The sequence below is a fragment of the Pseudovirgaria hyperparasitica genome (genome assembly GCF_010093815.1).
Source record: "Pseudovirgaria hyperparasitica strain CBS 121739 unplaced genomic scaffold EJ05scaffold_4, whole genome shotgun sequence".
NCBI classification, from domain to species: domain Eukaryota; kingdom Fungi; phylum Ascomycota; class Dothideomycetes; order Acrospermales; family Acrospermaceae; genus Pseudovirgaria; species Pseudovirgaria hyperparasitica.
The window spans coordinates 102,309-127,229 of NW_022985552.1; the positions used below are offsets into that span (position 1 = coordinate 102,309).

Genomic DNA, 24,921 nt, shown 5'->3' on the forward strand with positions numbered 1-24,921 from the left:
AAACTACATCGCCGAAGGGTATGAAATGTTCCTAGCACCTCCTTAAAAAGAGTACCCAACTCTGGCCCGTAAATTCATCAAATCCAGTCTAAAACGGAGGAACAGATTTCGTGGATTACGTGGATTTTGCGGACATAGTGGTACAAAAAGCGCACAAGTCATTGTCGGTCATCTTTGTCTTCGTTGGTAGTCGTGTTCGTCATCAGAAGGCCAAGGAAAAGCCCTCCTGTGCCGATGCTTCCAATCCCGTCCGAAGTCCGCATGCCAAGTACGCCGAGATAGTGAAACAACCATAGGAAACCCATATGTGGTATTACATAGTTTGGTCTAGTTCGCGAAAAGCGTCAAAATTCATCTCGTTGCTGAAGTCGCAGTTTATAAGGGCATCGATAGATCCCGAGTCCATCGTGGTCCCACAATACGAGTTGAACTCGTAGCTCTCGTCGAAAAGGCTTTCTATGTTATCGTTTTGCATGCATGGGGATCCTGGTGGTGTCTCAATCTTCGAGAAGCTTGGTAGATGCTCTATACTTGGATGACCTGGAGATGGTACAGAAGCTGGTGAAGTGCTATCTGACGGTGACATCGGTGGCGTTCGGTCAAATGAGTTCGTTGATGCTTGCGTCGTTGTCCGGCTCATCATTGTCGCCTCCGGGGCAACTCCTCCAGAGCTGAAAGATTTGCTTTCTTGTGAGATGGGACTCGTAGCATGTAAATTTTCCAAACTATCACTGTCAGATGATGCTAATATTGCTTCCGATCCCACATACCTGAATGGATCCGAGGAGTGATCTGACTGGCTATCAAACGACTCGTAGCTGTCGTTGTAATGGCTCGTATCCAAATTGAAGTCGGCGTCTGGTGACATTGACCCAGAGGGTGGGGAGCTTGCCGAGACTGAGGAAGCACTAGATGCTAGAGCTCGACGAGTTTTCGCGGCTTTGCTCACTCTTGCCTCCATGTCTGGTCGATTCTTCTTTGGTCGGCCTCGCTTGGCATTTCTCTTCTCAACGTTTGGGAATGCACCACTGCACATTCCCCGTTGTCGATGTCGAGTGAGGGCATCTTGGCGTGCAAATCCGGCTCCACATGGGCATTTGTTCGACTTGTCACCTGTGTGTATCTTCGCATGGCGCTTCAGGTCGTGTTGTCGAACGAATTTCTTGTTGCAGTGGTTACACTTGTATTGCCGGTCGTTCAAATGGGTTTGGACGTGTGCACGTATGTTCTCTCTTCTCCCGAAATCCTTATTACACCCGTTCCAAAGGCAAAACCATCGTCCACTTTCGGTGTCTTGGGCGCTGATGAACTGTTGTACATCCTCGTTGCTGATACCAGTATCCTCAATTGTCGCATCAATCTGTACACCAGCAATTTCTATTGCCTGTGGTGAAGAAGCTTGTGTCGCATTGGAAGAGTAGAACGAATTGTCGGGATGTGCTCCATGGGGAGGTTGAAGGATGACTTGGCTGTTGGGAAATATCTGTCGAATGACGTTGCTATTCAGTGGCGCAAATTGCCCAAAATCATGGGAGATTTGATGATGAGGTGAAGAATGAGGGGATGCATGAGTATGAGACGGCGACGAATGATCCGAGCAGTAGGATGATGCGTAGCTCATATCGGTAAGAGGACTTGTCAATCCAGCGAAACGATCGTCAAACATGGGTGGATCAAGATGGATGTCCTTCATGTCCCCCAAATTTGATGGCATCGGTGCGAAATCCACATGGCCTCCTCGCCCAAATCTTTGTTTCTGAGGCGTGGCTTCAGGCGTCATAAGTGCTCCCAGATTAGCTTGTAGGTCGTCGACGCCCCCAAACTCGTTCATTTCGTTCATTGCGTTCTGTAATTCATTGTATTTCTCGAGGATAAGCTGCTGTTGTCTTTGTTTTCTTCTCTCGAGGGTTTCTGCGTCATGCGGTGAGATGTCCCCGTTACATTGGGGACTACTTACTAGAGATGTCTGAGTGGATTCTAAAACTTGAGTGCCCGGCTGGTGACTATGCTGCTGCGCTACTTGCGTCGATGGTTGCTGTGTATATTGTTGCCTGTAGTTAGTATCTATACTTACGCTTGGGTGACTTTCCTGCGAAACTGTTTGGTTAGTATTGTGGTCGCATTGTTGTCCAAGGCGCATTGGGCGACCCTCGAGGCTTAAACCTCGGCGGTGTCCAAGTTGCCTTTGTACGGCTGCAGGAAGCGGTCGTACTAGGGCAGGCGCGTACATAGCTGGTGTTGAGTTTTGTCGTCGATGGTATGTGCGACGGTCAGCTACTCCTGAGGATGGATTGGACAGCATCGTTGGTGGCAAGTGGAGTCCGGAATTATATTGTTCGATCGAAGACGTTGGGCTGTACTTCTTTCCGAAACTACATTTGCCAGCGTCAGTATACTATCACTACCTTCAAGCAGGAAGATTGAGGTTTACCTCGCGCAGAGCTAGCAGCTTCCGCCGGGCGGAACTGGAGTTTTTAAGATGTGCTCAGATAGCACAGAATCTCCTCCTCAGACACTCTAAGTAGATGTATTGGCCTCCAGGCCGATGGAATATGGGAGCGGGAACAGTTGTAGTGGTGGATGCGCGAAGAGCTGCTGTGTTTTCTGGTATTTCTTGACTCGAAAGTCGAAAGAAAGCTCGAGTATGTGTGCTTTGAGGTGGTTGTGAGTAGTTTAGTACTCAATTGGAGTATACAGTTTGAAGATGGGTGGAGAATGGGAAGGTCATATGTCGAGTCGCCGAGAATGTTGTGTAAATTCCTGAAACAGGAAGGCGCCGGCACGATTGTCGTGGTTGTCCGGGCAGCAGCCGCCGAGATCCCAGGCCGGATATTAGAACCTTTAGAAATTCGAAGTGGGGTACGTGCGGTACTACACGAGCTAGGCAGATTAAGGCAGCAACGCTAACAGACTAAGCGCACACGAAATTATGTCAGCAAGCGAATTTCCTCCACCACGACTACCTACTTATCCACATGTGCACCTTTTCACTGTATCTCATCGACTGAGGAAGACATCGCTCGTCGCTGTCCAGGTAAGATACTTTCCATATTCAATCTACTTATTGAGCACATAACAAACGATACTGTCAATATTCCGTCGTCTTGTGGACTCATTTCCCTGATAAATGGCCGACGCCGCTGTTACGGCATCCCATCAACGCAATTTCAGACTGAGCTAACATTCCCCTCTCACCAGGTCAACATGCAGATCTTCGTCAAGACCCTCACGGGTAAGACTATCACCCTAGAGGTGGAGTCATCGGACACCATTGACAATGTGAAGTCCAAGATTCAAGGTACGTAATTTCCTACCACCGGAAGTTGGCTTTGGTACTGCCACCATAGCAACAAAATTCTGACCTGTCACCATCAGACAAAGAGGGTATTCCCCCAGATCAGCAACGTCTTATCTTCGCCGGTAAACAACTCGAAGACGGTCGTACCCTCTCCGACTACAACATCCAGAAAGAGTCTACTCTGCATCTCGTGCTCCGCCTACGCGGTGGTGGCAAGAAGCGCAAGAAGAAGGTTTACACCACCCCAAAGAAGATCAAGCACAAGCGCAAGAAGACCAAGTTGGCCGTGCTTAAGTACTACAAGGTTGATGGCGATGGCAAGATTGAGCGTCTCCGACGTGAATGCCCCCAGCCCGAGTGTGGTGCTGGTGTGTTCATGGCGGCTCACCACAACCGCCAGTACTGCGGCCGCTGCCATCTCACTTATGTCTTCGATGAGTCAAAATAGATGCGTAAAGACTGGGATAAGGAAAATGTCGGATAGATCATGATACTCTCTAGCTTTCAGAATATCTGTAGCTAATATGAAATTCTGAATCATGATCCATCCCTCGTATGAAAGTTTCCTATATCTATGTGCGATGCTACTTCCAAATATGTTCTCAAATCATCACGGAGAACGACCCGCCTAAAGCACGAATCGACACCATCCCATGATGGGCCGCGGAACAAAACCCTATTGAACGCCACTCTTAACACGTCGAGAAGTCCGTTAAAATTCCATATCGTCGTCATCACCCCTCTCTCTCTTTCCCCTTCCCTCTTCCTTAATGACCTCCGCCACAAAGCTCCTGAAGTAGTCGATATACTCCTTCAAACTCGTCTTCTCCCAATCATTGATAGTTCTTCCCTCCGTTTCGTCCCCGCCTTCCCAGGAATCAATCTCGCCCAAGCATTGAGTGACTGTCGGAACACTGAAAGGATCGAATTCCTCTAGCTTGCGTGTATCGATCGGCACACAGATCCTGCCTGTGCCAGGATGCACGCAGAACGGGCTTTTCAGCAAATGGATCAGCTTCTTAGACACTTCAGCATCGAGTCGAGGATACGTGTATTCGAGTACGATATCTTGCTTCGCGTTCAGCAAGGCCTTCTTGTCGAGCGACGCTGAGACGCCGCTCTCGGCAGACTTGTCGATATCGCCCCATTTGGAGATGGAGGCGCGACCCGGTGACGAGTCCCATTTCTTCTGTAGGGCTTCGCGGAGTTTAAGGTCGGGAATGAGGGAGAGGAGGTGTGCGGCTTTGTCTTCGCTTGCCCAGGGGTCTTGCGAGATGAGAACGTCTTCTTGAAAGTGGGAGCTGAGGAGGTTGAGGGACCGGCTAGAAGAGAGGTCAATATATAGTCATCCACCGAAGGATGCCGAATACTCACGTAAGATGCGGGTGGAGCGGTCTTTTTATATTGACCTTCTTCCCACTTTTATCGCCGCCTTTGAGCAATTCTAGATAGCCAGCAATAGCTCTCCTCCTAGTGTCGTCCATCTCTCTCGCTTTCTTGTCGCAAACCCATGCGTGAGCACCACGGCGACCAGAATAGACCCACAGAATGAGTTCGAAGCCGAAATCTTCCCTTAAAGCCTTGTCGACGACTTTTATCGCCATGGTTATAAACGTCCAGCACTTATGGCAGATACTCGCGCCTTTACAGCATGCCCGAATATCGTCATAATCTGTCATATCTATGTCGAAAACAAGCTCTTTCTTGATCGGGCGAAACGCGGAAGCTTTTCGTAACGTCTTTCGTTCCCGTGGGTCGGTTGTGTACTGGGGCCCGATCTCGAAACGTGAGGGAACCATTTGGACGCACTGTTTGCGAAGCCTGAACTCATCTTAGCATACTTTCAGGCTCCAATGAGTGTTATACCAACAGGTCAGCAGTAAGAAAAGATTGGTAGCGAAGATATACATCGTCCGCGCCACGCGGTACAGTGAAAGCGAATTCGCGATGCATGAAATCAGCCGTTGGGACAGGTGAATGATTCAGCCATTGAAAAAGATATCGAAAGGGACAGAGACGTTGGTAAAAGGCTCGCATAACCTCGGTGTCTGAGTTGCTGGCATTTCGCGATACAGGCCTGTAAGGGTCAATTAGTGCAGGCTTCATCATGACTGCTGGGGGAGCCCTACGCCGGCACTGGTGGCGACGACGGAATCTCATCTTTGACCACAGGAGCACTCGATGAATATTCATCATCTGAGTCTCCATCTCCAAACATATCGTCTAGATTTACGGTGCGTTTGGTCTCGGTGGCTGCTTCTCCGTCCTCCATCTTGATATCCTCTGTGGCGCCATTCTCTGGTTGGGTATTTGCCATTGGCGCATCCTGTGTCTGGGTTGACTGTGGCGATACTGAGTGAGGCATTATTCATACATGCGCATGTAATTAGAGCCCAGGAGTATGGCAGTGTGAGGTGTAGTTGGAGAGGGGAGTTGCTATATTCTTTCTACTTTGGGAAGACGCGCCTTAGGACGCGTGCCACGCGCACGCGACAAGCGAAGACAGTTTTACCGAAGTTCCAACCAACCCTTCAATCACTGCAACCTACCTACCATAGCTCGCATGATGGCAAGAAAATATCAACAAAACTTGTTATCTGGCCCACTACTGTGATATCGAGATCATATTGTTCGGTTTGAGCATGTGCCTATGTTCAAAGGAGATATAGAATGCGAGAACTTCTCCGGCTCGTCACACTAAACATATTCCCTCAATCTAGTGTATGCGATCGCAATACTCCTAACCCTCATTTTATCGACTGGAACCATCATTCATCTCTATGTCTCCTGACAACATGCCGATGTTTACAAAACAAATGCTCGAAAACGCCATCGTAAATGCAATCATCACAACATTATCATCTAAACAAGTATGCCCTCCATGACGTTGGATCTAGTCTGCTCTCTTGCGCGGCTCCAATAGAAGTTTACCAGTAGGTCCGGCCTTGTTTACGAATCCGTTCATACGGTCAAACACCTTACGCCCTCGGACCCAAGTCTCTTTGACCACGCCTTGTAGCGTGCGGTTCTCGTATGGCGAGCATTTGTTCCGAAATAGCATTGCGCTTTTCTCGACGACGAAACTACTTTCATCATCGAATACACAGATGTCACCGTCATAGCCTACAAGAAGGTCACCTTTGACACCTTCGAGGCCGACTTGACGAGCGGTCTCTTTGCAGCACCATCTCACAACATCCTCGATGTCGAAGCTTTGGTCACGGCGTTTACCTTCGGTCCAAAGAATGGGCAGACCAAGACCAACGCTACTAATGCCACCCCAGGCAGCAAAGAAATCTCCCTGCTTGTCCGATGGAGCCTCGTCGCTTGACGAGATTGCCGGAGGTAGCAGCTTTAAATCGGGTGTACAAGGTGAGTGATCTGAAACTACGGTCTTGATGACCGGGTCCTGGGATCTAGGTCTCGTAAGCTCTTCCCACAGACCATCCTGATTTGACTTCGTGCGGATTGGCGGACAACACTTGTGACGCGTGTCACCGTTCTGGATTTCCTCCGCGGCGAGCGACAAATAATGAAAGCAAGTCTCGGCGGTAATCTTCACGCCCTTCGCACGAGCTTCGCGGAGTAGTGGGATGGCTTCAATCGCTGAGAGATGAACGATGTGCAGCGGTAGGTTGGGAGCGAGGTGCGCCAAAGAGATAATCTCATCAATCGCACATGTTTCAAATGAAGCTGGTCGTGAGTCCAGGAATGTGCTGTATGCATCAAGCGGGCCTGATGGTGCAAGAGGTGGCAATGAACTCTGGACACCGTCTCCGACAGAGGCAGTGATAGGCGGAGTCATCTCAGCATGGAACATCAGAGTCGTCGGCTCGTCAGCGAGCGCCAGCATAGCCTTCTCAATGTCGCCAGCTGATACTGCAGGAAACTCCTCGACCTATTGCTATGTTAGTGTCGTTGACTGTACGCCACCTGACCAGAATACACACTTACACCACTCTCGATGAGGAAGCCTTTGAACCCGCGAACACCGGCTCGAACCAGATCCTTAAGATGACCATCATTTCCAGGAATGATGCCTCCGTAGAACCCAACATCAACCCAGCACTTGCCCTGGGCAGCAGCAATCTTCTCATTCAAATTGGCCACAGTCGTGGTCGGCGGAATCGCATTCAGGGGCATATCAACCACTGTAGTCACACCCCCAAACGCCGCGGCCCTCGTACCTGTATGAAAGCCCTCCCACTCCGTCCGTCCTGGCTCATTGAGATGCACATGCGCGTCGACAAGGCCAGGCAGCACGAGGTGCGGGCTATGATCGACATATGTTGTCCCAGGCGGGAAATCAGAGCGCGGAAGCACAGAATGGAATATCGACGTGACTTTCCCAGTGACTTGCGAGACGACGATGGTCGCTTCGGTAATGCGACCAGATATGACTGCGCGTGAAGAGGCTATGACTGAGATGGCAGGCGGGCTGGATGCGGACCACTCCCAGCGCGGAGGCGATGTCGAGGGAGCGTCTGTTGCGTGGGGCGCCATGTTTGCAGAATCTCGATTTGCAATGTATAGACGAGTTTACGAAAGGAGTCCAAAGGATCAGCAAGAGTCAGAAAACGCGAGGTCGACCGTAATGCTTAGCTTATCGGCGCCTTAGAGATAAGCCTTGAGTGTATAGATAAGGGCTTCCCGGAACGGGGCGAGCTAAGGGGTAGATAAAGAGCCACAACAACACAACAACGGTGTCGAAACACAACCTCAACTTGCAGTAGAAGAGGTAAAGCAAAAAAGGAGTCAGGCAGAGTGGAACACGGCAAACAATAAATAGCAACGCGTTGGTGGAGGGAGGAAATCTGGGGTACAGCGGTCTTATCCCAAGCCATCGAGCACTCCGTAGATAATAGATCCACTCCTAGCCGACGATCCATCCATCGGGTGGAGTAGGGAGTGGGTAGATACGTAGATAGACATTTTTAACACATTACGCCACACGCTATGTGGTCTCAGAGATAACAGTGATGCAGTATATATGTAGCTAGAAGCGCACTTTTGTCTACCTACATTGCTTCGCACCACAGCATCAAGTCTCCAGCAAGCGCCTATCATGGACCTTCCTTTTCACTTCACACTCACCCTGTGCCTGGATTACGCGATCTGGCATGCCACCGAACACGACTGCCAGAGACATATATCCCTCAGACTGACAGGCCTGGGTGCAGCATATTACGTGGGTAACGCCAACGCCGAAACGATCGGCCGTTCCTGATCAAGGCGGCCGTTGTCGGTCATCTCGCCAGCTCAGTAGTCAGGGTCCTGGAACAGCCGCACGTATCAGCCAATTAGGGGCTTTGAGTCCGGGGACGAGGGGGGCAGCGCCCAACCTCACCTCCGGCGGACGAGGCATCAGGTAGGTGTTTCTATTCCATGACAATAATTCTACAGATGTCTATATTCCGATTATTCTACAGAGTCTCACGTCTTCCATCTATGTATACCGCACTCTCCTTCCACATCTACATCTCACCGCGCACGTCTTTGGATCCAAACGTATATTCTTATCATAAGCCCCCCCCTGAAAGAGTGTCATCGACATTCAATCTCTGGTTCCGACGGTGGAGCCTTCGCCTTCAGCCATTTGTTGCTACGTACACTCTACGGCGAGCACGCACGCACGCACTCAAGTCATCCTTTCTCTTCAGTCTCTAAATTAGGGCTCTCGTTGGCGTTGTGCGTGCGTAACCTGTCCAATCATCGCGCCCGGCCGCGCGACGCCTGTTGGCCGCCCTGAAGCTATCAAGTCATTGATTCCTCGATTCTATCGAGTCATCAACAACAAATTCATATGTTTTACTTACCTTATCTCGCTCCCATCCCCTCCCCGTACCGTGCTTATATTAATTAGCTTTCTCAACGCTTTTTGCTACCCAATGGTATCCATGACTGTCAGCGATTTGTGCCGAGGACTTCTTTGTGCTTACGTGCGTGGAGCGAGCTGATTAATTTTGGCGTCAAAGTCGCTTAATATGGGCGGTTTTTTTCTTTCTATTCTCATTAATTCGTAGGCGCTATGCTTGTCGTGTCAAGATTTCAATCGTGTCGTTGATGCTTCTCTTTCTTTTTTTTTGCATCAGATGTGGAGAGCCTCTGCATATGGGCCTCCCGAATCTCTGAAATTTGAATGATGAAGAACAGCCAAGGTCATGTCCTCGGCCTACGCAGTGCCGGATTTCCAGGCTATGACGCACCTCCTAACATGGGAGTTTCGGTAAATCGACTTTCGCTCTCATCGCATTGGACGATGGTCATTGACTTGATAAAACCTTCGGAGTCTACCGATGCTCTCTCAACCCTTGGAGACGCTTTCGATTGTTCGTGATGATGGTGGGTTTTCTCTTCGCAGCGTCCAGGCCATGTTGAGCCGTAGCGTGTAGCTCCCGAAGGAAACCATTAGCAAACCATTACTCGATAAATGAAGCGTTTTCTCTAGTAGCCATTACGCCAAAGGCAAAATGTCGTTTATTCTCCAATGATTCTGGGTCTCTGTTCTGCTGTTGTTGACGCGCCCCCTTGTGATATCATGATAGAGTCCTCGAAGAACAAAGGAGTCCTATTAAGGGCAGCAGACTTCAAGTCAATCCAGATGCATATACGGCGCAACAATCCATTGACTCCGAGCTCGGACAGTCCCCCTCGAGCAGCCACCATGCTTTGAAGTCCTTTCATGTGTATCATGTAAGCGTCCACGTTGTCGTATATCGCCTCGTAGCAGCATAGTTTCACGACCGCGCCGATTATCGCATCGCTACAGGATCGTAATGGGTCGCCGAGCGCCTCGTTTACGACCCTGATAGCCTGCTCCTTGAGCGTGAGTAACCTGATAGCATCCTCTGGTTTCTCTTGAATCGAACACTTCACCCGAACCGAGTGCAGATGCGATGCCGACAGCAGCAATACACCTGAAAATGTTGCTGGGTCTGTCATCGCTAGCGGAAACCAGCGAGTACGGAGTTGACCCTCGCCCCGAGGCCCGTCAACTGTAGGAACCCTGACAGCTATGTTCATGATATCTGAGTTCGGTTAAACTATGTATGTTCCCGGCCATGGCTTCCAACTCACAGTGGTCGACCAGCTCTGGAAAGTACTCCTGCCACGTAACAGGATATGTGTGGAATGGGTCTACACGGCCGGCTCCAAGAAGGCCAACGAGTTGTACCTGGTCACCCCTTATGGTATCGTGACTTGGGTTTTGCAACGTTTGCAATGCTGGAACTGACTCGGTCGGACCAGTCTGATAAATGCTAGGATGGGTACTGTAGGGTTCGGTCTGATGATGGTACCCAGACTCGTCCTGTGTATACGTTCCCTGACGTACAACCAGATTGGAGTTTTGTGTACGCCGAAACTGCTTCGATCTGTTTGTACGAAGCGCCACATCCCGAGCCCAGTGATGTCGTGCTGCTTGTGACTTGACTGCACGTTTATTCGAACGCTTCTTCGCCTCTGCTGGGTTTTCATAATTGATGAACTGAAGGTCGCTCATAACTGAGTGAATGGTTGGTATGTTGGTTTTCGATCCCCGGGTACAAAGCGCAAGATTCCTGTCTTCATTGAACTTCTGCTATGACACGATCTTCTTAGCATCCATGGATGCCAGTGTTGTTCTGTGCGCCAGCCACCTGGACTTCTGCCGTTCTAGTAGCTTGGCTTAGCTCGGCCGGAGTAACGTAGCTTCATAACAGCATGATCGTCGCAGCGTCATTCAGAACACGCAGGTGCAGAGAGGAAATCGGTAGTCGTCATTCGCACTACACGGTTAGTGTGGAATGAGGGTTTACTACAACAAACTCGCGCGATATCGATGGCTTTCAGAGTGTGAGATTGTGGTATGAGTAAGAGTCGATCAAGTGTATGCTAGACTCTCTAAGATAATCTTCTCAAGGGTATAATGCTAGAACAAAGAAAATGCTGACATGGGACAATCGTCACGGCAACGAAATTAGAGGACAAGAAAGGCAACTAACGTTACATCGTCGCTGCAACCCATCCTATCGTTGAAACGCTTCTAGAGTCATCTGCCTCTTGCGAGGTCGATTTGTCTGCTGATAGGATCTCTTTTGGGGAGAACTGGTCGCGAGGAGTTCTCGACTACCATACTTGCTTGCACGAAGACCATACTCATTCTTACCAGCAATGTCGAGGTAAGTATACGCATCCATCTTGTAGTAGATGCCGCGATCGGAGTTCACAAGGTTAAGATCAATGAGCTCATGCATGACTTTGAGAATGTCTTCCATATCGTTGAAGTCCTTGGTGTAGACACAAATGAGTCGACCATTATTTGTATCTGTGTCTGGTCCGATGGTTCCTACCTTCGCAGCACATCCAAGACGATTGTCTGCCACGCCCTCTGCGACAAGTCGCCATGTGCGCGGTAAGTCCTCAGAGTTAGGAAACAACATCCACTGTACTGATTAGCATATGCTCTGAACCCCAAGTCAACAGCGTAGCCTCACCTTTCCACTCAATACGCCATATTCTCTAGCGAGTCTTTCAATGTCATCTCGCAATTCCTCTCTCAAGGGCGCTATTTTACGTGAGATGGTAGCCTGACCTTTACCCTGATTTGAGGTTACAATTTCTTCGCAGTCAGACGTAAACTTGGCCAAGGATTTGCGACCGAGTTCTTGGAATTTGGGCACATCCATGTGATCATCGATCCGGCGCTGATGAGGGTTTTCGATCCATATCCATGGTCCGACATCTTCGATTCGACTTGAGACCGGTAATCGCTGAGTGAATTCCGCGATGCTCTCGTGGAGTTGCCGGGCGTCAGCGTCACCCTCCCTTCTATTGAAAAGCTTGGGAGTATCGCTAGAAGGCGATGGAAATTGCGGTGTCGTTCTCTTCGGCAACTTTGTGAGATCAATGACATGCTCCCGAGAGCCAACCGCGAAGTACTTTGACTTCTCACCAGTTTCAGCAACATGGGGCGATGCTGCCGTTGACTGCATTTCCTCATCTCTCTTCTCGCGCGCAACTTCTTCAGCTGCAGCCTTACCTTTTGCAGCGAGGACATTAGGATCTCGATGCCGGTATTTCCACTGCGGGCTCTTGAGTGGGTTTCGCGCAGCGCATTCGGCTTCAAGGCGCTCTTTAGTCTCATCGTCACCTGAAGGGCAGTTTAGCTCAACACTCATAAATCAGCTCGTTGAGGTAGACTTCAGGTCTCAGAGCTGGACGGCTAGAGTGAAGGTCCCTATCCATAGAGGCAATTGAGTCTGAACAGAGTTGTTTTGAATATACGTGGAAAGAAATACTCACCCAAGAAGCTCGACTCATCAGAGATATATCCCTCCCATTCTACAAAATCATTCGCCTCAAAAGCCATCTTGAGTTGATTGGCATGAGATCTAGAAGCTCAGATGTTCATGCAGGAGAAGTGAGAAGAGTGTATGATGGGAAGATCGACTGATCCGAAAAGGCAGAGGAGTCACGTCAAGGCGGTAGGGCGCAGCAGAAAGCGTGTCGTCTCGTGACTTCATGTTTGCTCAGCGTGTCTAGATCAATGATAATATAAAGTCATTGGGAATTATTAGTTCTATCAAAGAGCTATAGTTGGGCGTCAATACAGATGTGACCATGTTACTTCTAGATTGGGGTGTCATATTACAGCCTGTGCCTAATTCACTTTTACCATCGTATGCCTTCGTCCATTCACCTCGACTAACCGAGCGCCCAACCATCACTGCCGTCTACAGTTTGACAGGGGTAGCCAATTGAAAAGTCTGCTCAGTACCCTCAAGCAATACCCACAGCGTCAACGGATCACTTCCAAGCTGTTCCGGAGTTGCTGACCCCTGGCTCTGGACAGGACCCGGAAACGTTACAGGAATGCGTGCCGTACAGGTACTTACCAGCGCCGAGACCGTCACACTTACGATGGATGTCCCAGCCGCATCATAGTTATAAGTCATACCATAGTTGCATTGGTCGCGCGCCATACGATCGAGGAAAGATTGGACTAGATCGTCGTGCTTGGTGCTGATGATGGGCCATGTGACGCTACAGAACAGAGTCAGTGAGATTGTATAGTCCAAGTAGTAGTGAGAGCTCTTCTTAGTTCTTCACACTGTGTCGAGGACAACTTACAGCTTCGTCATCTCACCTAACACAACCTCTACCCATATTTGCAACAAGCTTCTCTTTGCACTGACTCCATTTACAACGCTATTCGCTACATCTGTCTGCCTGAGATTCGCTTGATGGAACATGAATGCGTCGTGTCGGAGGGCCAGCAGGTTGCGAACATTAGTCGAGCGAGTCTGCTCGATCAGTTGGTCCCAAGTGCCGTCAGGTTTGGACACAAATTGCCAGAGAGCAAGATCACAGTCCTGAGTATCGCAATTGTAGAAGATCTCCGTCGCCCATCGAGGCATGATGGTGAGACCGGCGTAGCCATTGTCATTTACGTTGGATATAAGTGCTTCGTGTGTGTTAGAAACGCCAGGGAATAAATGATTAGAAATACTTACGCCAAAATTCGTTCTGCGAGTTGAGCAAACCAGGGCGTGTGTTGTCGCCGACCTTTTTGTACTTTTAGTCTCGCTCGTGATCGAAGGGCCGTGGGACATGTTTTGCACTCACGACTCCTGTTATGCCGTTGTCCAGCCACGCCTTAATTGCATCTCCATTCCGGAGCCCTGTGATCGCTGGTGGGATGAGTCCCTTCCCTGACCACCTCGCCGCCTTGTCAATACCTGTCTGCGCAAACCACGCGCGATTGAACGCAATCTCCTTGGCTGTATCGTTGTATGTTGCGTTCGTTAGATCTAGATGTGTGAATGTATGGCTTACATGTGCAAACGCATTCAAGTTTGCTGTGTTGGAAAACCACACTTCGAGGGCATCATATGCCACACATGCCTCTGTATAGCCATATGTGGCCGGGCGAAGCGGCCAGAAGTCAACACCAGTGCCGAGAGGCTTCTTCCATTCAATTGTGCCAGCAGTTTCATCTGGCTGCTCGGGGTAGTCGATAGGTCCCGGCAGACAGATGTCATAATGAGTTTCGTCATCTTCAAATTCATCATTCAACTCGATATTACCATTACCGTTATAGCCAAGCTCAACAAAGTAAGAAGATCCTGCAGGAAGTTTCGCGTTCATTACAGGGATCCAGTCACGGAGGTTGTCTAGATCGGCAGTTCGCACACGGAAAGAGGACGTGTTAGGCTTGAAGAGCTCAGTGTAAAGGAAGACATCATCAACTGGCTTTACTGTCAGTGCTCACGCAAGACAGAACAACAACATACGTACCTTGAGTATTGAGCTGGAGGCGGCGGAAACCAGCATCTGCACAGAAGTATAAGTCATGCTCTCGGTTAAGACGCTTCATGACAACTTACAGAGACCCCGGGTTGCCCAGTGTATCCATACATGCTGGAGAAAGTTTGAAGTTGGCGACCAATCGGTACTGAAAGGCAAGAACCATAGCATTTGCTGTCGGGTACCAATTCTGTTGATGACTCCTGCCACTGTCGCAGATGTATATGGCCCACCTGCGCCAAATTGGGCGAACTCCCATGCAATTGACGGATCAGTGATCTTTGCCGGGTAATGATAAAGGTTTTGCGAGCTGACAGATGCTGTACTATGTCAAAGTCAGTCCCTGAATTCAAAATTGGTGGTACCATGGTCGACTGACTCTTTTAATCCTGCCGTTGTGAATCCAGTAGCATTTGTGATGCTGATCAGTTGCTCGACATTCGTATCGCAGCAGCCCGCACCGGCAATTGCATAATCTGTTCCCGACTCCGCGCCCGGGTTTGCATTCAGTCGAACGAAACGAACGCCAAATGCGGACTGGTATGCGTGGATTTCGTCGACATTGGAAGCAGGGAGAACCTCGTCTAGCATAACGATAGCCCCGAAGTCACCAACATCCGCTGAGCGGTTCAGGGCCGGGAATGTGTTTGACGTGAGGTATATCCGGTAGGGAATACCATAGCCTTTCAGCCCTGAGACTGCTGAGTTTGCAACTGTGTTGTCTGGTGCAATTACGAGGACAGTGCTTGCAACGGTGAGCGTTGAAGCGGTCCGGAAAAGTAGGAATAAGATACTAGCAGCCCAGAAAAGCCGAATCATGCAATGCTCTCTTGACATATTCATTATGCAAACGTGTAGGTAAACAGGTGGATGATTTACCAAGTTTGACTGTTGAGAGGCTCATGACTTATATACCAGGACCCATGAAAAGCGTCAAGATCGGAATACGCAAGCCTTCGATGAAAGCTTGTAGGACCACAACATGTAGACACGGCAGCCTCGCTTCTCGAAGTTTATCGAAATCCATTTCAGAGGCTGGATCCGCCAAGTGATCCAATGGATGAAGATCCACTACAGCAGGGTTACCTGGAAGACTGAAGGGATGGTTGCAGTCAACATGTCTGTCGTTGTACGATAATGCCCTGTTGGCCCCTGTCATATTCATGTAGGCTTAATTAAAGCTGGCTGTGAGATGTCGCATTAGGGTGCTGGTCCAAAAATTATCCTAGCGATACTAGACAAGCCTACACATGGTCGTGAAACAAACCTGACGCAGAGACGGGGAATCTGGATGAAAGAGGAAACTGAGAAGCATCCAAGACGTGGCCCTGCATGCGTGATCCAGGCGATGTTGCGAGATGATGTTGCGGCCAACACTGATAAATCTCTGTTTGGTATCCAGAAGGGTCTTGGATACGAGAATTGAGAAGCTGACCATAATAGAGGAACAGGTATGCCAAGTATCTAGGTGCGAGAGACAGGGAGAGAGTCCATACGGAAGACAATTACCGTGAGCAATGTGTCTTCTCTGCCATGAAGAAAGCACGAGCCAGTATAAATAATGAGCATGATGGTCATGGATGGATTAGTCTCGCCACATACGGTGTCAACTTGTCTTTAGTGGGTGCCCCTTTGCCATTGTAAGGTCTGTTGTTGTAAGATACCCATTGGGCTGGTGCTATTTGAGGTGCGGTGCCTTTGCACTCGGAGTTGGAACGATGAGCACGCACGGTTTAAGCGACCCCAGAGACCCCGGGATCTGCATTCTTCTGGCGAATAGGAAGTTCATGATGCAAGCGGAGCATATTTATTGAAGATATCAAAAGTCCCGACGACCAGTGCACAGCATACGCCACCAATGAGGCTGAGATAAATCATGAGCAGATTCGGATATCATGACAAGGGATAACAAACTGTCAAGATGGTGGCGACGGCGGTCATGTAAAATTATGCTGGTAATTAGAACGCATAACATCATTCAAGTCAGAGAAATGCGGAAGATGGAAGAGAGAGCTGGAAGCAAGGTTGGGCTCCTTAGGCAGCTAGGCAGTCCAGTCAGCACGCTAAGCACTTAGAGACTAGTGCCGGTAGCGGGAAGGAGCCAGCCGCGTGACGATGAATGCTGCTGCTGATCAAATCACCAGTTCGATTCCCGGGTTTGCCGTTCTCTCCCGATGGCGATGGAATGAATAATGTATTGCACGTGGCAGTTGGTCGTCTTATTATGAGGAGAGTTGCTGAAGCTTTCACGTTCCCTTCACCTACAGCTGTCCTACGACTCCCTTATATATTCCCTGCGACGTGATATGTGTGGCAACATACCTATGCCTACCCTTGGCCCCGCGTCTCTATCGGATCGTATTATCGTGTAGCTTCCCCGCCAGCGCATCATCCCCGCCTTTTGACTGTTTACCGCTACTTGACTTCTCATTCACTTCGAGGCTGGCCGTCGTAGAGAGGGAGACATCGCGTCTTGCTGTACCTTCTGAGCCTCAACTCTATCAATAGTGAAGATCGTCGACGTACGCCTCAAGCTTCGCGCGTTGCGCCCGCAATAATGCTAACCACTGATATCTAACAACACCACAGAAAGCATAACCACAGCGAACAACGATGCCATACACCTCCCCGCCAATCGTCTTCCCACTTTACCTCTTCCCCTCCATTCCCTTCCGCCGCCGCCGCTCCTCAGCGTCCACGACGCTCAGCGCATCGCCCTCTTCCAGCTCATCGACCTCTCCGCCCTCGTCTCCAAGCAGTCTCTCCTCGAGCACATCCTACCTACGCTGTTCACGCTGCCTGTCTGATCTCGTACAGACCTCCGCAATAATATCCAAAGGCTTCAACGGACGTCACGGCCGCGCGTACCTCGTGTCATCGCCTGACTCGTACCGGGAAACCCCCTTGCGAAGCACGTCTGGTCTGCCTAATACACACACGCACAAGCCTGTCCCACGCAATCTCGTTACGGGACACCATATGGTGGCTGATATTTCATGCGCCATATGTGGGCAGGTCCTCGGGTGGAAGTACGTTGAGGCGGCGGATGAAAGCCAGCGCTACAAGATTGGGAAGTATATATTGGAGACGAAGAGGATTGTGAAGGGGGTGTGCTGGGGAGAGGATGCCGCAGAGAAGGAAGATCGCAGTCGAGCGACAGGAGAGTGTGGAGACGTCGAATTCGATAGTGCCGACGAAGATGAGTGCGATGCACTGTTTGCGGGAACTTGGAGCTCTGAGGAGGCAGGGCGGAGGAGAGCGCGCAAGGGAATGCGACGGGATGTGTTCGAAGATGATTTATTCTGAGGCACGCACTCGACAAGGCACATGGATGGCCTTCAGATGTGGATCTGACGATGAGTGGCTCGGATACGGAGTTCTGGATTGGCGCTGTGAAGGAGTCGATTTTTTATTACGCATGATACCCCTTCCGCAACACATAACGTTAATTCTAATTTGACATGCTACGTGCCATTGCAACTTTGTCATCGGCCTCTGCTGCACTCATCGCTCGATTCATTCTACCGTGGCTGAATTGGCTGAACGAGCTCGAAAATCATTTCATATGTATGAATCCACGACAGGTGACTTGGGTGTATGAACCAACTTAATGTTCAAAGAGGTCATTACTTCGCCTGACTCTGCAACCGACGGAATATCTCTTCTAAGCTTTGGTTCTGGGCATTGCCTTGAGATTGTGAATGTGGCTGATTCTGCGACAAGTGTTGTGGTGGCTGACGGTGCTCTTGTCGTGGGTGCTGTTGCGCTGGAGGACTTTGGCTTTTCTGTAGCTGGGCAAGAAGAGCTTGGAAATTGATATCATTCGGGCTAAGTGGAAGGGGACTTTGCTGTTGCTGGTGTTGCTGTTGCTGGTGTTGCTGTTGCCATTGTTGTGTGTAGTTTGGGAACTGGAAAGGCGGCTGTCTTTGTTCCTGTTGTTGTTGTTGTTGTTGTTGTTGTTGTTCTCGTTGCTGCTGCGGGTGTTGCTGCTGAGTGGGACGCTCTGAGCGTTGGAAAGCTTGCCGCTGATTCGGGAAAAAGTTAGGATTTACGAACGAACCTGGAGGGGGCACTGTCCCAGAGGATAACATTGGAGGTGGAGGCGGTGGGAATGGGTAGGGAGATTGGCCAGAATTCGCGAAATTCGGAAAGCTCGGAAAGCTCGGAAAACTCGATGCTTGCAATGTTGAATGCTGATTTGTTGTAATCGGTATAGGGGGAGAAGGGTATGACGGCGTCTGGGGGGAGCTGGTCCGGATCTGCGAGATTCCATTCCGTGACTCGTTCCGTATGTCTTTGCTTTGGCTGTGCAAGTGCGGCTCATGCTTTCTGTCAACTCGCTTCCGATCTGGAGAGCTACGTTTGTGCTGTTGCTTGCCTCCTCGGTCATTTCTACCCCCTCTATCATCGTGACCCCTACTACCGCGACCTCTGTCTCCACGACTCCTATCTCCCCGACCTCTATCTCCACGGCTGCGTTGCGAACCTCCACGATCGCTACGTTGTGGAGACGGCTTCCAATTCTCTCGTACATTTCCTGCCTGTACTCCGACCATTGAGCTAAAGTCTGTCGGCCGCGTGAGAGGTGTATACATGTCCTCTTCGTCGTCATAATTAAGTGATGACGTAACAGTTCCTGACGGGACTTTGGCGCTATAGTCGTCGTTCGATAGACCGTAATTCTTATCACCAGCTTTGTCTCCTCTTGCGACCCGTCTTGCTTGTTTGATGTTACGTTTATAGGCCGCCTCTTGCTCGTCGTCTGAGAATTCGATTTCATCTTCTAATACCTCTTCATCGTGCACGTTGGACGCATCAGTGCCCTTAACTGCCTTCAATGGCTCTGTAAAGACGTATGTTGACAACTGGTTCACATAGTACACAATTGTCCCTTCCTTGATACCTGCATCTACAATATCTGCTGCAGTTGGAAAGCCGACTGAGTATAAAGGACCCTGAACGGGCCCTATAGGCTCGTTGACTGCGCCGATGAGGGTTCGATCCTGCGAACACAAGATCGATCCAGACTCAAGAACTTGATACTCGCCTGATGTGAACCCGGCGACGAGTATGAGGTTTCCCACCACGTGTCTAACCTTACCGAGCTCAGTGATTTGCATGTCTTGCGTTATTGTAACGTCAGGCTTCGTAAATTGCTCGTCTGGTATCTCATTCGCCGTCTTTGGAGCTATTGCGGTTTGTTTTGCGTCTCCATCTTCCGGCTCTTCCCTCATCAGTATGCGAGCTTGTTCGGCAGGGCTCAATAGTGGATAGTCCTCGGAATCGTCTGAATCGTCTGAATCGGAGCTTGAGCCTGATGAAGTAGAATCACCAGACGACTCAGGGTTAGAATCCAGCTCCCATTCTGCATTGTCATCACCCTTTAAAGCTTGGCCCGCGCGAACAAACTCTTCATCGATGACAGGCTTCTCGACCAATTCAGCTGGCTCTTTTGTAGTGGGTGTGTTTCCTTTTTGCTCTTCTTTGTCCACATTCATCGTGTCTAATACTGACGGAGAGGTAGATGAGCTGAGTCCCGGAAGATTGCTCGCTGGCTGGAGCGCTCTGGGTGCGTGCCCCGTCTCAGTAACTTCCACGGCGGCATCAAGTGTATTTTTGGACTCGGGGACCCTTGACAGATTACCATCCTGATTTGGAGGCAGCTCAGCATTATCAACATGTTCTGGTTCGATGTACATCGGCGCTTTGATTCCCGTATTGGCGGCTGGAAGGCTCCCTAGCCCAGGAAGTTGAGTCGGCGCAGTTGTCAATTCAGGGATTGCAGTCTGCGCTGTAGATGAGACATGAACAAGTAAGTCTGCATTTGGCTGCTCAGGTGTGTCGTATAGATCATCACCCTCATCCATGTACTCTGGGTCTGGAGTTTCTGCTCGTGGCGAAGCTTTCTGTAAATTCTCCATACTTTTGAGCACGGCTGGGTATCGGTAGAGACTGCAGCCCGTGATAGCGACTATAGCAATACGACAGGACTCATCACTGGTAGTGAGATAGTAGAGAAAGTTAGTAGGACTGAGTACTACATAAGTTGCGATTCGGCCTAATTATCGAAAAAAAAGTAGTCGGGCACTTCTGTACCGACGTCAGAGCTTTTCTTGGCAGCATCTCAGCCCTACGAACAACGGCAAGCAACTAATAGTTCTGCCGACATGAATCACTTTTTGTCCTCACACGTGTCATGCCTGAAGATGGCCCCAAAAGAAGGAATCAAAAGTGCGACTCGCGTGAATAAAGACAGGGACGTGACTGAAGCTGTCAGGGGCATCCGTCAGTAAGTGAACCCTATGTATGCTGCTTGCCATCTCGATCCTGACGCGCCTCAGTGCTGATGGCTCACCATCACCAGGGCTGGACCATGGTGTCGCATTCTGCATCTTCCTAGCTGTAAATGCTGCAGCAGCGCTCTTTGCGCCCATTCAAGACTGTGATGAAGTCTTCAATTACTGGGAGCCTACTCACTATCTCAATCACGGCTATGGCCTACAGACATGGGAATATTCCCCTGACTATGCCATCCGAAGCTGGTTTTACTCGGGCCTTCATGCCAGCGTCATTAGCATCTTACAGTTGCTATCTGTTACCAAGCATGTCGAGTTCTATTTTCTTCGCCTCGTGTTCGCATTCGTTTGCGCGCTTTGCGAAACGCGTCTCTACGAAGTCATCCAGAAGACGGTGAATTGGAGGGTCGCTCTATTTTTCCTTATAATTATCGTGACTAGTCCTGGCATGTTCCATTCCTCGACTGCATATCTACCGTCCACATTTGCTATGTACACGACCATGCTTGGAGTGTCTTCATTCATGGACTGGAGAGATGGCCTACGGACAGCTCAGGGTATCATGTGGTTCGCCGTTGGAGCCTGTGTAGGTTGGCCATTTGCAGGGGCTCTGATACTGCCATTCATACTAGAAGAGTTCCTACTTGCTTTCGTTAGCAGCAGCGGCATTGGAGTCTTCACCCGACTGCTTGACGGGGCAGTCCGATCGCTGCTTGTTTTGGTGGGTGCTCATATGCATTATCGGTTAGCCACGATTGACTTCTTGTAGGCACTCCAAGTCGCTATAGATACATGGTTCTACCGAAAACTCACCATTGTGCCGTGGAACATCGTCGACTATAACGTCTTATCCAATCAAGAAAAAGGCCCCAATATTTATGGTACAGAACCATGGCATTTCTATGGTCGAAACCTGCTCATCAATTTCAATGTGTGGTTTGTGTTTGCTTTATTGTCATGCCCGTTACTACTATGGCAGCATCTGACTCGGCGCCAAAAAATATCCAACATGACTATCCTGCGGGCGTTCGTCTTCGTCAGTCCCTTCTACCTATGGCTCGGCATCTTTACACTCCAGCCACACAAGGAAGAACGGTTTATGTATCCTGTTTATCCAGCTCTGGCGCTCAATGCTGCTATGTCGCTACATATTGTGCTTTCCTACATCGGTAGTACGGATCCGCGAGACCTTGCCAGCAAAGTTCCAGCAAGTGTGAAGTTTGGTCTCGTCAGCATATTCATGCTAGGTGCTTTGGACCTGGGTGTTCTCCGAACCCTGAGCTTGGCAACTGGCTACGCAGCTCCACTCCAGGTTTACAGTCCCTTGCGTTCTCCTGGTGTGGCACTGCCAGGCGACAGTATTTGTTTAGGCAAGGAGTGGTACAGATTTCCCTCGTCATACCACATGCCAGATGGCGTCAAAGCCAAGTTCGTGAAGAGCGAATTCAGCGGTCTTTTGCCTGGGGAGTTCCACCAGACCGACGCGGACTCCGGGTTCTATCCTGCGACATGGCAGGTGCCGTCTGGGATGAATGATAGGAACGAAGAAGATTTAGGAAAATACGTAAGTTACCTTGAGGCTGAATGTGACCAGGGCTCACAAGCCATAGATCGATATCGCGCAGTGCAAGTTCATGGTAGATTCTAGCTTTCCAAGCACCGTGCCATCTGAACTTGAGCCCAACTATATTGAGCAGACAGACACCTGGGAGGCTCTGAAGTGTGAGGCTTTTCTAGACAGTGCAAGCACTGGCATCTTAGGACGACTTTTATATGTCCCAGATTGGCCTATCGTTCCGGAACGGTTACGTAGACGATGGGGTACCTATTGCCTGCTACGCAGAAGAGGTTCCTGAACCACGTCACATTCTTCATTATTGGGTATTCTAAAACTAGGACACGAGCAAAGAATAATAGCTACTCGTGTTTGCAGCAATGACTGTCGCGGAGCTTCCACCCGAGCATCTCAGCACTATCATCTCCCAATCGGGAAAAATGGTCCGGCACACCAAGCTTCGGACAGGACCCATCTACTGCCAAGCTACCCACAGAAAGGGTGTGGCTCATGTAGAGCAACTGCAACTATTTTGTGAGCTGTAATGACATATACAAGGAAGTTCATATGTGATAAGTGTATATGCTCCAGAAGTTCCCGCAGTATATAGTCTTACGCCTTGAAGTCAACGTGCTCTGGCTGTGTCACCTGTCAGACTCCCTACTCTGTTCTGTTTCTTTCTCTTTACACAAAACCCTACTCAACAGAGCTGGGCATAGATCATGGGTTATACGAAACTTTCAAGAAATGTCATCTATCGACTGCAAGAAATCCTCGCTCACCGCCCACGGGAAATCATATATCTCATCTTCATCCTCATAATCATCGTCTGGGCTGCAGCACCCGTCATCCGTCGCCAGCTCAAGCAAAACTCGCCAAGTCGCCCCGGCACTCCTGATCTGGAGAGGCATCGCATAGACAAAGGCGGTTTGTTACCCATCACCCAGTACCCCTTCAATCTGACCACTCTCAAGGCAATTCAAACTTCAAACGCCCGGTCGCCGCCCCCTATCCCGACTGGTCAATCACGCACACTAAACCCCTATCATACCGTCCCTTCCGTCATGGCCCTAAGTACTACATAACGATGGGCCTGCGCAGCATGCACTGGGACGAATGGATTGAGCTCGACAATGAGTTCATCAAGTTCCACGCACAGAAAGCAGAGCGCATCGCCGCACGTGGCAAGAAATGCTGCCATACCGCCCCGGACGCGTACGACGGTGCGATCGAGCTGCTCGAGGAGCTATGCAGCTACCTGCCACAGCGCTATCCGAGCATGTACCGTAAGACGGATGTCGGCATGGACAATATCGTTACAGGCGAGTCCTTCGATATCGTCGCACGTCCGCTAGCCGAGGATCCAATGCAGATGGGCGCACGCTGGGTCCAGGACGACCTGGCGATTATGTTTCTGAACCCGGATGACGGTCAGTACTATCTCCGGGCGGGCGCAATTCTGCTCGCGGGGTTTTGGCGGCTCGAGGATAAGTTTGGCATGTGTCTGAGCGATATCCATACATCGGGCGACGTGCCTGGGTTTAAGGAGAAGCTGGAGCGCGGGATGCTGGGTTTTTTCAGGCGGCTGACGCCGGAGAAGCCGATGCTACGGAACAATTATTTCATTCAGGTGGATGATAAGCTAGCGTGGAGTGAGAGTATCGGGAGTGAGGATAGTGAGGGGATTGGATGGTACAGCGCGGAGAAGAATAAACCGATTATGCATCACTGGTTTAGAAGTGAGAGGCAGAGTCTGAGACGGTGAGCTATCTGAACGTAGTGAGTATATCTTATGCTGACCATGTACAAGCCTTCCGCGATCGGGAGGGGTTCTGTTCACCATCCGGACGTACTTTCATCCTATCACGTCTATAGCTCAGGAGCCGTACGTGCCAGGCCGGTTGGCATCTGCGATCCGCAGTTGGGGCGATGATGTGAGTAGGTACAAAGGAAAGGAACAATACGGTGAAGTACTGTTGGAATATCTCGATAAGATGCACGAAAGACAAGTCGCCGATGGTCTGAAGTTAGAGGAGGAAGACAAAGTACGGACTTATCCGTGGTAGGGCAGTGCTCTTCACTATGGGCTGTGAGTTTGGTTATAATAAATTAATGTGCGATATGGCAATGATTGTATTTGTCCAAGCCTCTAAGGGGCTCAAACCATTTGCAGTTGTGTGAAGTCGAGAGCTAGTGCAAAGACTCATATGGGGTCATACTGGACCGAACTTCGGCAAAGAGATAGCCAACCCCCAGTCGGCGCATGCGACAGGCCTTTGGTTTTATACAATTTGCATAGTGCCACCGAGCCCGCGTTCATGCAGCTCTTTCAAGAGCGAACCTCTCAATGCGCAACTCCCTCAAACCTTCAAGGACAAGCCTTTGAAGGAAACCTTAAAGGAACTCCCTTTGAACGCCTTGCCTGTACACCGTACAATAAGCCTCTGTGCTGAGGTCTTCCCACTAGTCGTAATCGTCGTCACTTC

General features: G+C 49.9%; 10 protein-coding genes across 10 annotated transcripts; 3 read left to right on the forward strand and 7 right to left on the reverse strand.

Moving 5' to 3' along the window:
* Nucleotides 1–313: 313 nt before the first annotated feature.
* On the reverse strand, nt 314–2,791 carry EJ05DRAFT_536274 (uncharacterized protein; the record flags this gene model as incomplete). Its single annotated transcript, XM_033749306.1, has 3 exons — nt 2,432–2,791; nt 771–2,372; nt 314–731 (listed from the first exon to the last, which is right to left on the reverse strand). Exons 2-3 carry the CDS (start codon nt 2,300–2,302, stop codon nt 314–316), a joined length of 1,950 nt encoding a protein of 649 aa, XP_033602544.1. The 5' UTR covers nt 2,303–2,372; nt 2,432–2,791.
* Nucleotides 2,792–3,204: 413 nt separating this feature from the next.
* On the forward strand, nt 3,205–3,746 carry EJ05DRAFT_436228 (ubiquitin-domain-containing protein; the record flags this gene model as incomplete). The annotated part of the gene is made up of 2 exons (XM_033741738.1): nt 3,205–3,298; nt 3,376–3,746. 2 exons carry the CDS (start codon nt 3,205–3,207, stop codon nt 3,744–3,746), a joined length of 465 nt encoding a protein of 154 aa, XP_033602545.1.
* A 29-nt stretch (nt 3,747–3,775) lies between these two features.
* EJ05DRAFT_474002 (prim-pol domain-containing protein) lies at nt 3,776–5,718 on the reverse strand. The gene is made up of 4 exons (XM_033743510.1): nt 5,428–5,718; nt 5,169–5,375; nt 4,673–5,119; nt 3,776–4,620 (listed from the first exon to the last, which is right to left on the reverse strand). The coding sequence occupies exons 1-4, from the start codon at nt 5,661–5,663 to the stop codon at nt 4,011–4,013; spliced, it is 1,500 nt and encodes a 499-aa protein (XP_033602546.1). The 5' UTR covers nt 5,664–5,718; the 3' UTR covers nt 3,776–4,010.
* A 154-nt stretch (nt 5,719–5,872) lies between these two features.
* Nucleotides 5,873–8,248, reverse strand: EJ05DRAFT_536277 (allantoinase). The gene is made up of 2 exons (XM_033749307.1): nt 7,253–8,248; nt 5,873–7,196 (listed from the first exon to the last, which is right to left on the reverse strand). Exons 1-2 carry the CDS (start codon nt 7,799–7,801, stop codon nt 6,192–6,194), a joined length of 1,554 nt encoding a protein of 517 aa, XP_033602547.1. The 5' UTR covers nt 7,802–8,248; the 3' UTR covers nt 5,873–6,191.
* Nucleotides 8,249–9,775: 1,527 nt separating this feature from the next.
* On the reverse strand, nt 9,776–10,799 carry EJ05DRAFT_498068 (uncharacterized protein; the record flags this gene model as incomplete). Its single annotated transcript, XM_033746628.1, has 2 exons — nt 9,776–10,326; nt 10,376–10,799. 2 exons carry the CDS (start codon nt 10,797–10,799, stop codon nt 9,776–9,778), a joined length of 975 nt encoding a protein of 324 aa, XP_033602548.1.
* A 252-nt stretch (nt 10,800–11,051) lies between these two features.
* On the reverse strand, nt 11,052–12,718 carry EJ05DRAFT_272681 (DUF1917-domain-containing protein). The gene is made up of 3 exons (XM_033740369.1): nt 12,581–12,718; nt 11,773–12,428; nt 11,052–11,721 (listed from the first exon to the last, which is right to left on the reverse strand). The coding sequence occupies exons 1-3, from the start codon at nt 12,645–12,647 to the stop codon at nt 11,305–11,307; spliced, it is 1,140 nt and encodes a 379-aa protein (XP_033602549.1). The 5' UTR covers nt 12,648–12,718; the 3' UTR covers nt 11,052–11,304.
* A 293-nt stretch (nt 12,719–13,011) lies between these two features.
* On the reverse strand, nt 13,012–15,421 carry EJ05DRAFT_498070 (uncharacterized protein; the record flags this gene model as incomplete). The annotated part of the gene is made up of 7 exons (XM_033746630.1): nt 13,012–13,321; nt 13,409–13,742; nt 13,792–13,843; nt 13,904–14,526; nt 14,576–14,611; nt 14,665–14,909; nt 14,964–15,421. 7 exons carry the CDS (start codon nt 15,419–15,421, stop codon nt 13,012–13,014), a joined length of 2,058 nt encoding a protein of 685 aa, XP_033602550.1.
* A 1,776-nt stretch (nt 15,422–17,197) lies between these two features.
* Nucleotides 17,198–17,890, forward strand: EJ05DRAFT_436535 (yippee-domain-containing protein; the record flags this gene model as incomplete). The annotated part of the gene is made up of 2 exons (XM_033741751.1): nt 17,198–17,457; nt 17,497–17,890. 2 exons carry the CDS (start codon nt 17,198–17,200, stop codon nt 17,888–17,890), a joined length of 654 nt encoding a protein of 217 aa, XP_033602551.1.
* Nucleotides 17,891–19,362: 1,472 nt separating this feature from the next.
* EJ05DRAFT_429984 (NAF1-domain-containing protein) lies at nt 19,363–19,884 on the reverse strand (the record flags this gene model as incomplete). Its single annotated transcript, XM_033741542.1, has 1 exon — nt 19,363–19,884. A coding segment is annotated over one exon (522 nt), but the record flags the coding sequence as incomplete, so codon positions are not given.
* Nucleotides 19,885–20,790: 906 nt separating this feature from the next.
* Nucleotides 20,791–24,501, forward strand: EJ05DRAFT_492029 (uncharacterized protein; the record flags this gene model as incomplete). Its single annotated transcript, XM_033746018.1, has 6 exons — nt 20,791–20,873; nt 20,926–21,601; nt 21,650–22,444; nt 22,491–22,728; nt 23,410–24,196; nt 24,246–24,501. The coding sequence occupies 6 exons, from the start codon at nt 20,791–20,793 to the stop codon at nt 24,499–24,501; spliced, it is 2,835 nt and encodes a 944-aa protein (XP_033602553.1).
* Nucleotides 24,502–24,921: the final 420 nt, after the last annotated feature.

What these genes read in the sequence shown, in the direction of transcription:
- EJ05DRAFT_474002 (XM_033743510.1), bottom strand. Translation starts at nt 5,663, where the DNA reads ATGCCTCACTCAGTATCGCCACAGTCAACCCAGACACAGGATGCGCCA. An exon ending in TCGTCGCCACCAGTGCCGGC is followed by an intron (nt 5,376 to 5,427) that starts GTAGGGCTCCCC and finishes TGACCCTTACAG; the next exon opens with GCCTGTATCGCGAAATGCCA. An exon ending in CCGCTCCACCCGCATCTTAC is followed by an intron (nt 4,621 to 4,672) that starts GTGAGTATTCGG and finishes CCTCTCTTCTAG; the next exon opens with CCGGTCCCTCAACCTCCTCA.
- EJ05DRAFT_536277 (XM_033749307.1), bottom strand. Translation starts at nt 7,801, where the DNA reads ATGGCGCCCCACGCAACAGACGCTCCCTCGACATCGCCTCCGCGCTGG. An exon ending in GCTTCCTCATCGAGAGTGGT is followed by an intron (nt 7,197 to 7,252) that starts GTAAGTGTGTAT and finishes ACATAGCAATAG; the next exon opens with GTCGAGGAGTTTCCTGCAGT.
- EJ05DRAFT_272681 (XM_033740369.1), bottom strand. Translation starts at nt 12,647, where the DNA reads ATGGCTTTTGAGGCGAATGATTTTGTAGAATGGGAGGGATATATCTCT. An exon ending in TGATGAGTCGAGCTTCTTGG is followed by an intron (nt 12,429 to 12,580) that starts GTGAGTATTTCT and finishes ACTGCCCTTCAG; the next exon opens with GTGACGATGAGACTAAAGAG. An exon ending in ATGGCGTATTGAGTGGAAAG is followed by an intron (nt 11,722 to 11,772) that starts GTGAGGCTACGC and finishes TAATCAGTACAG; the next exon opens with TGGATGTTGTTTCCTAACTC.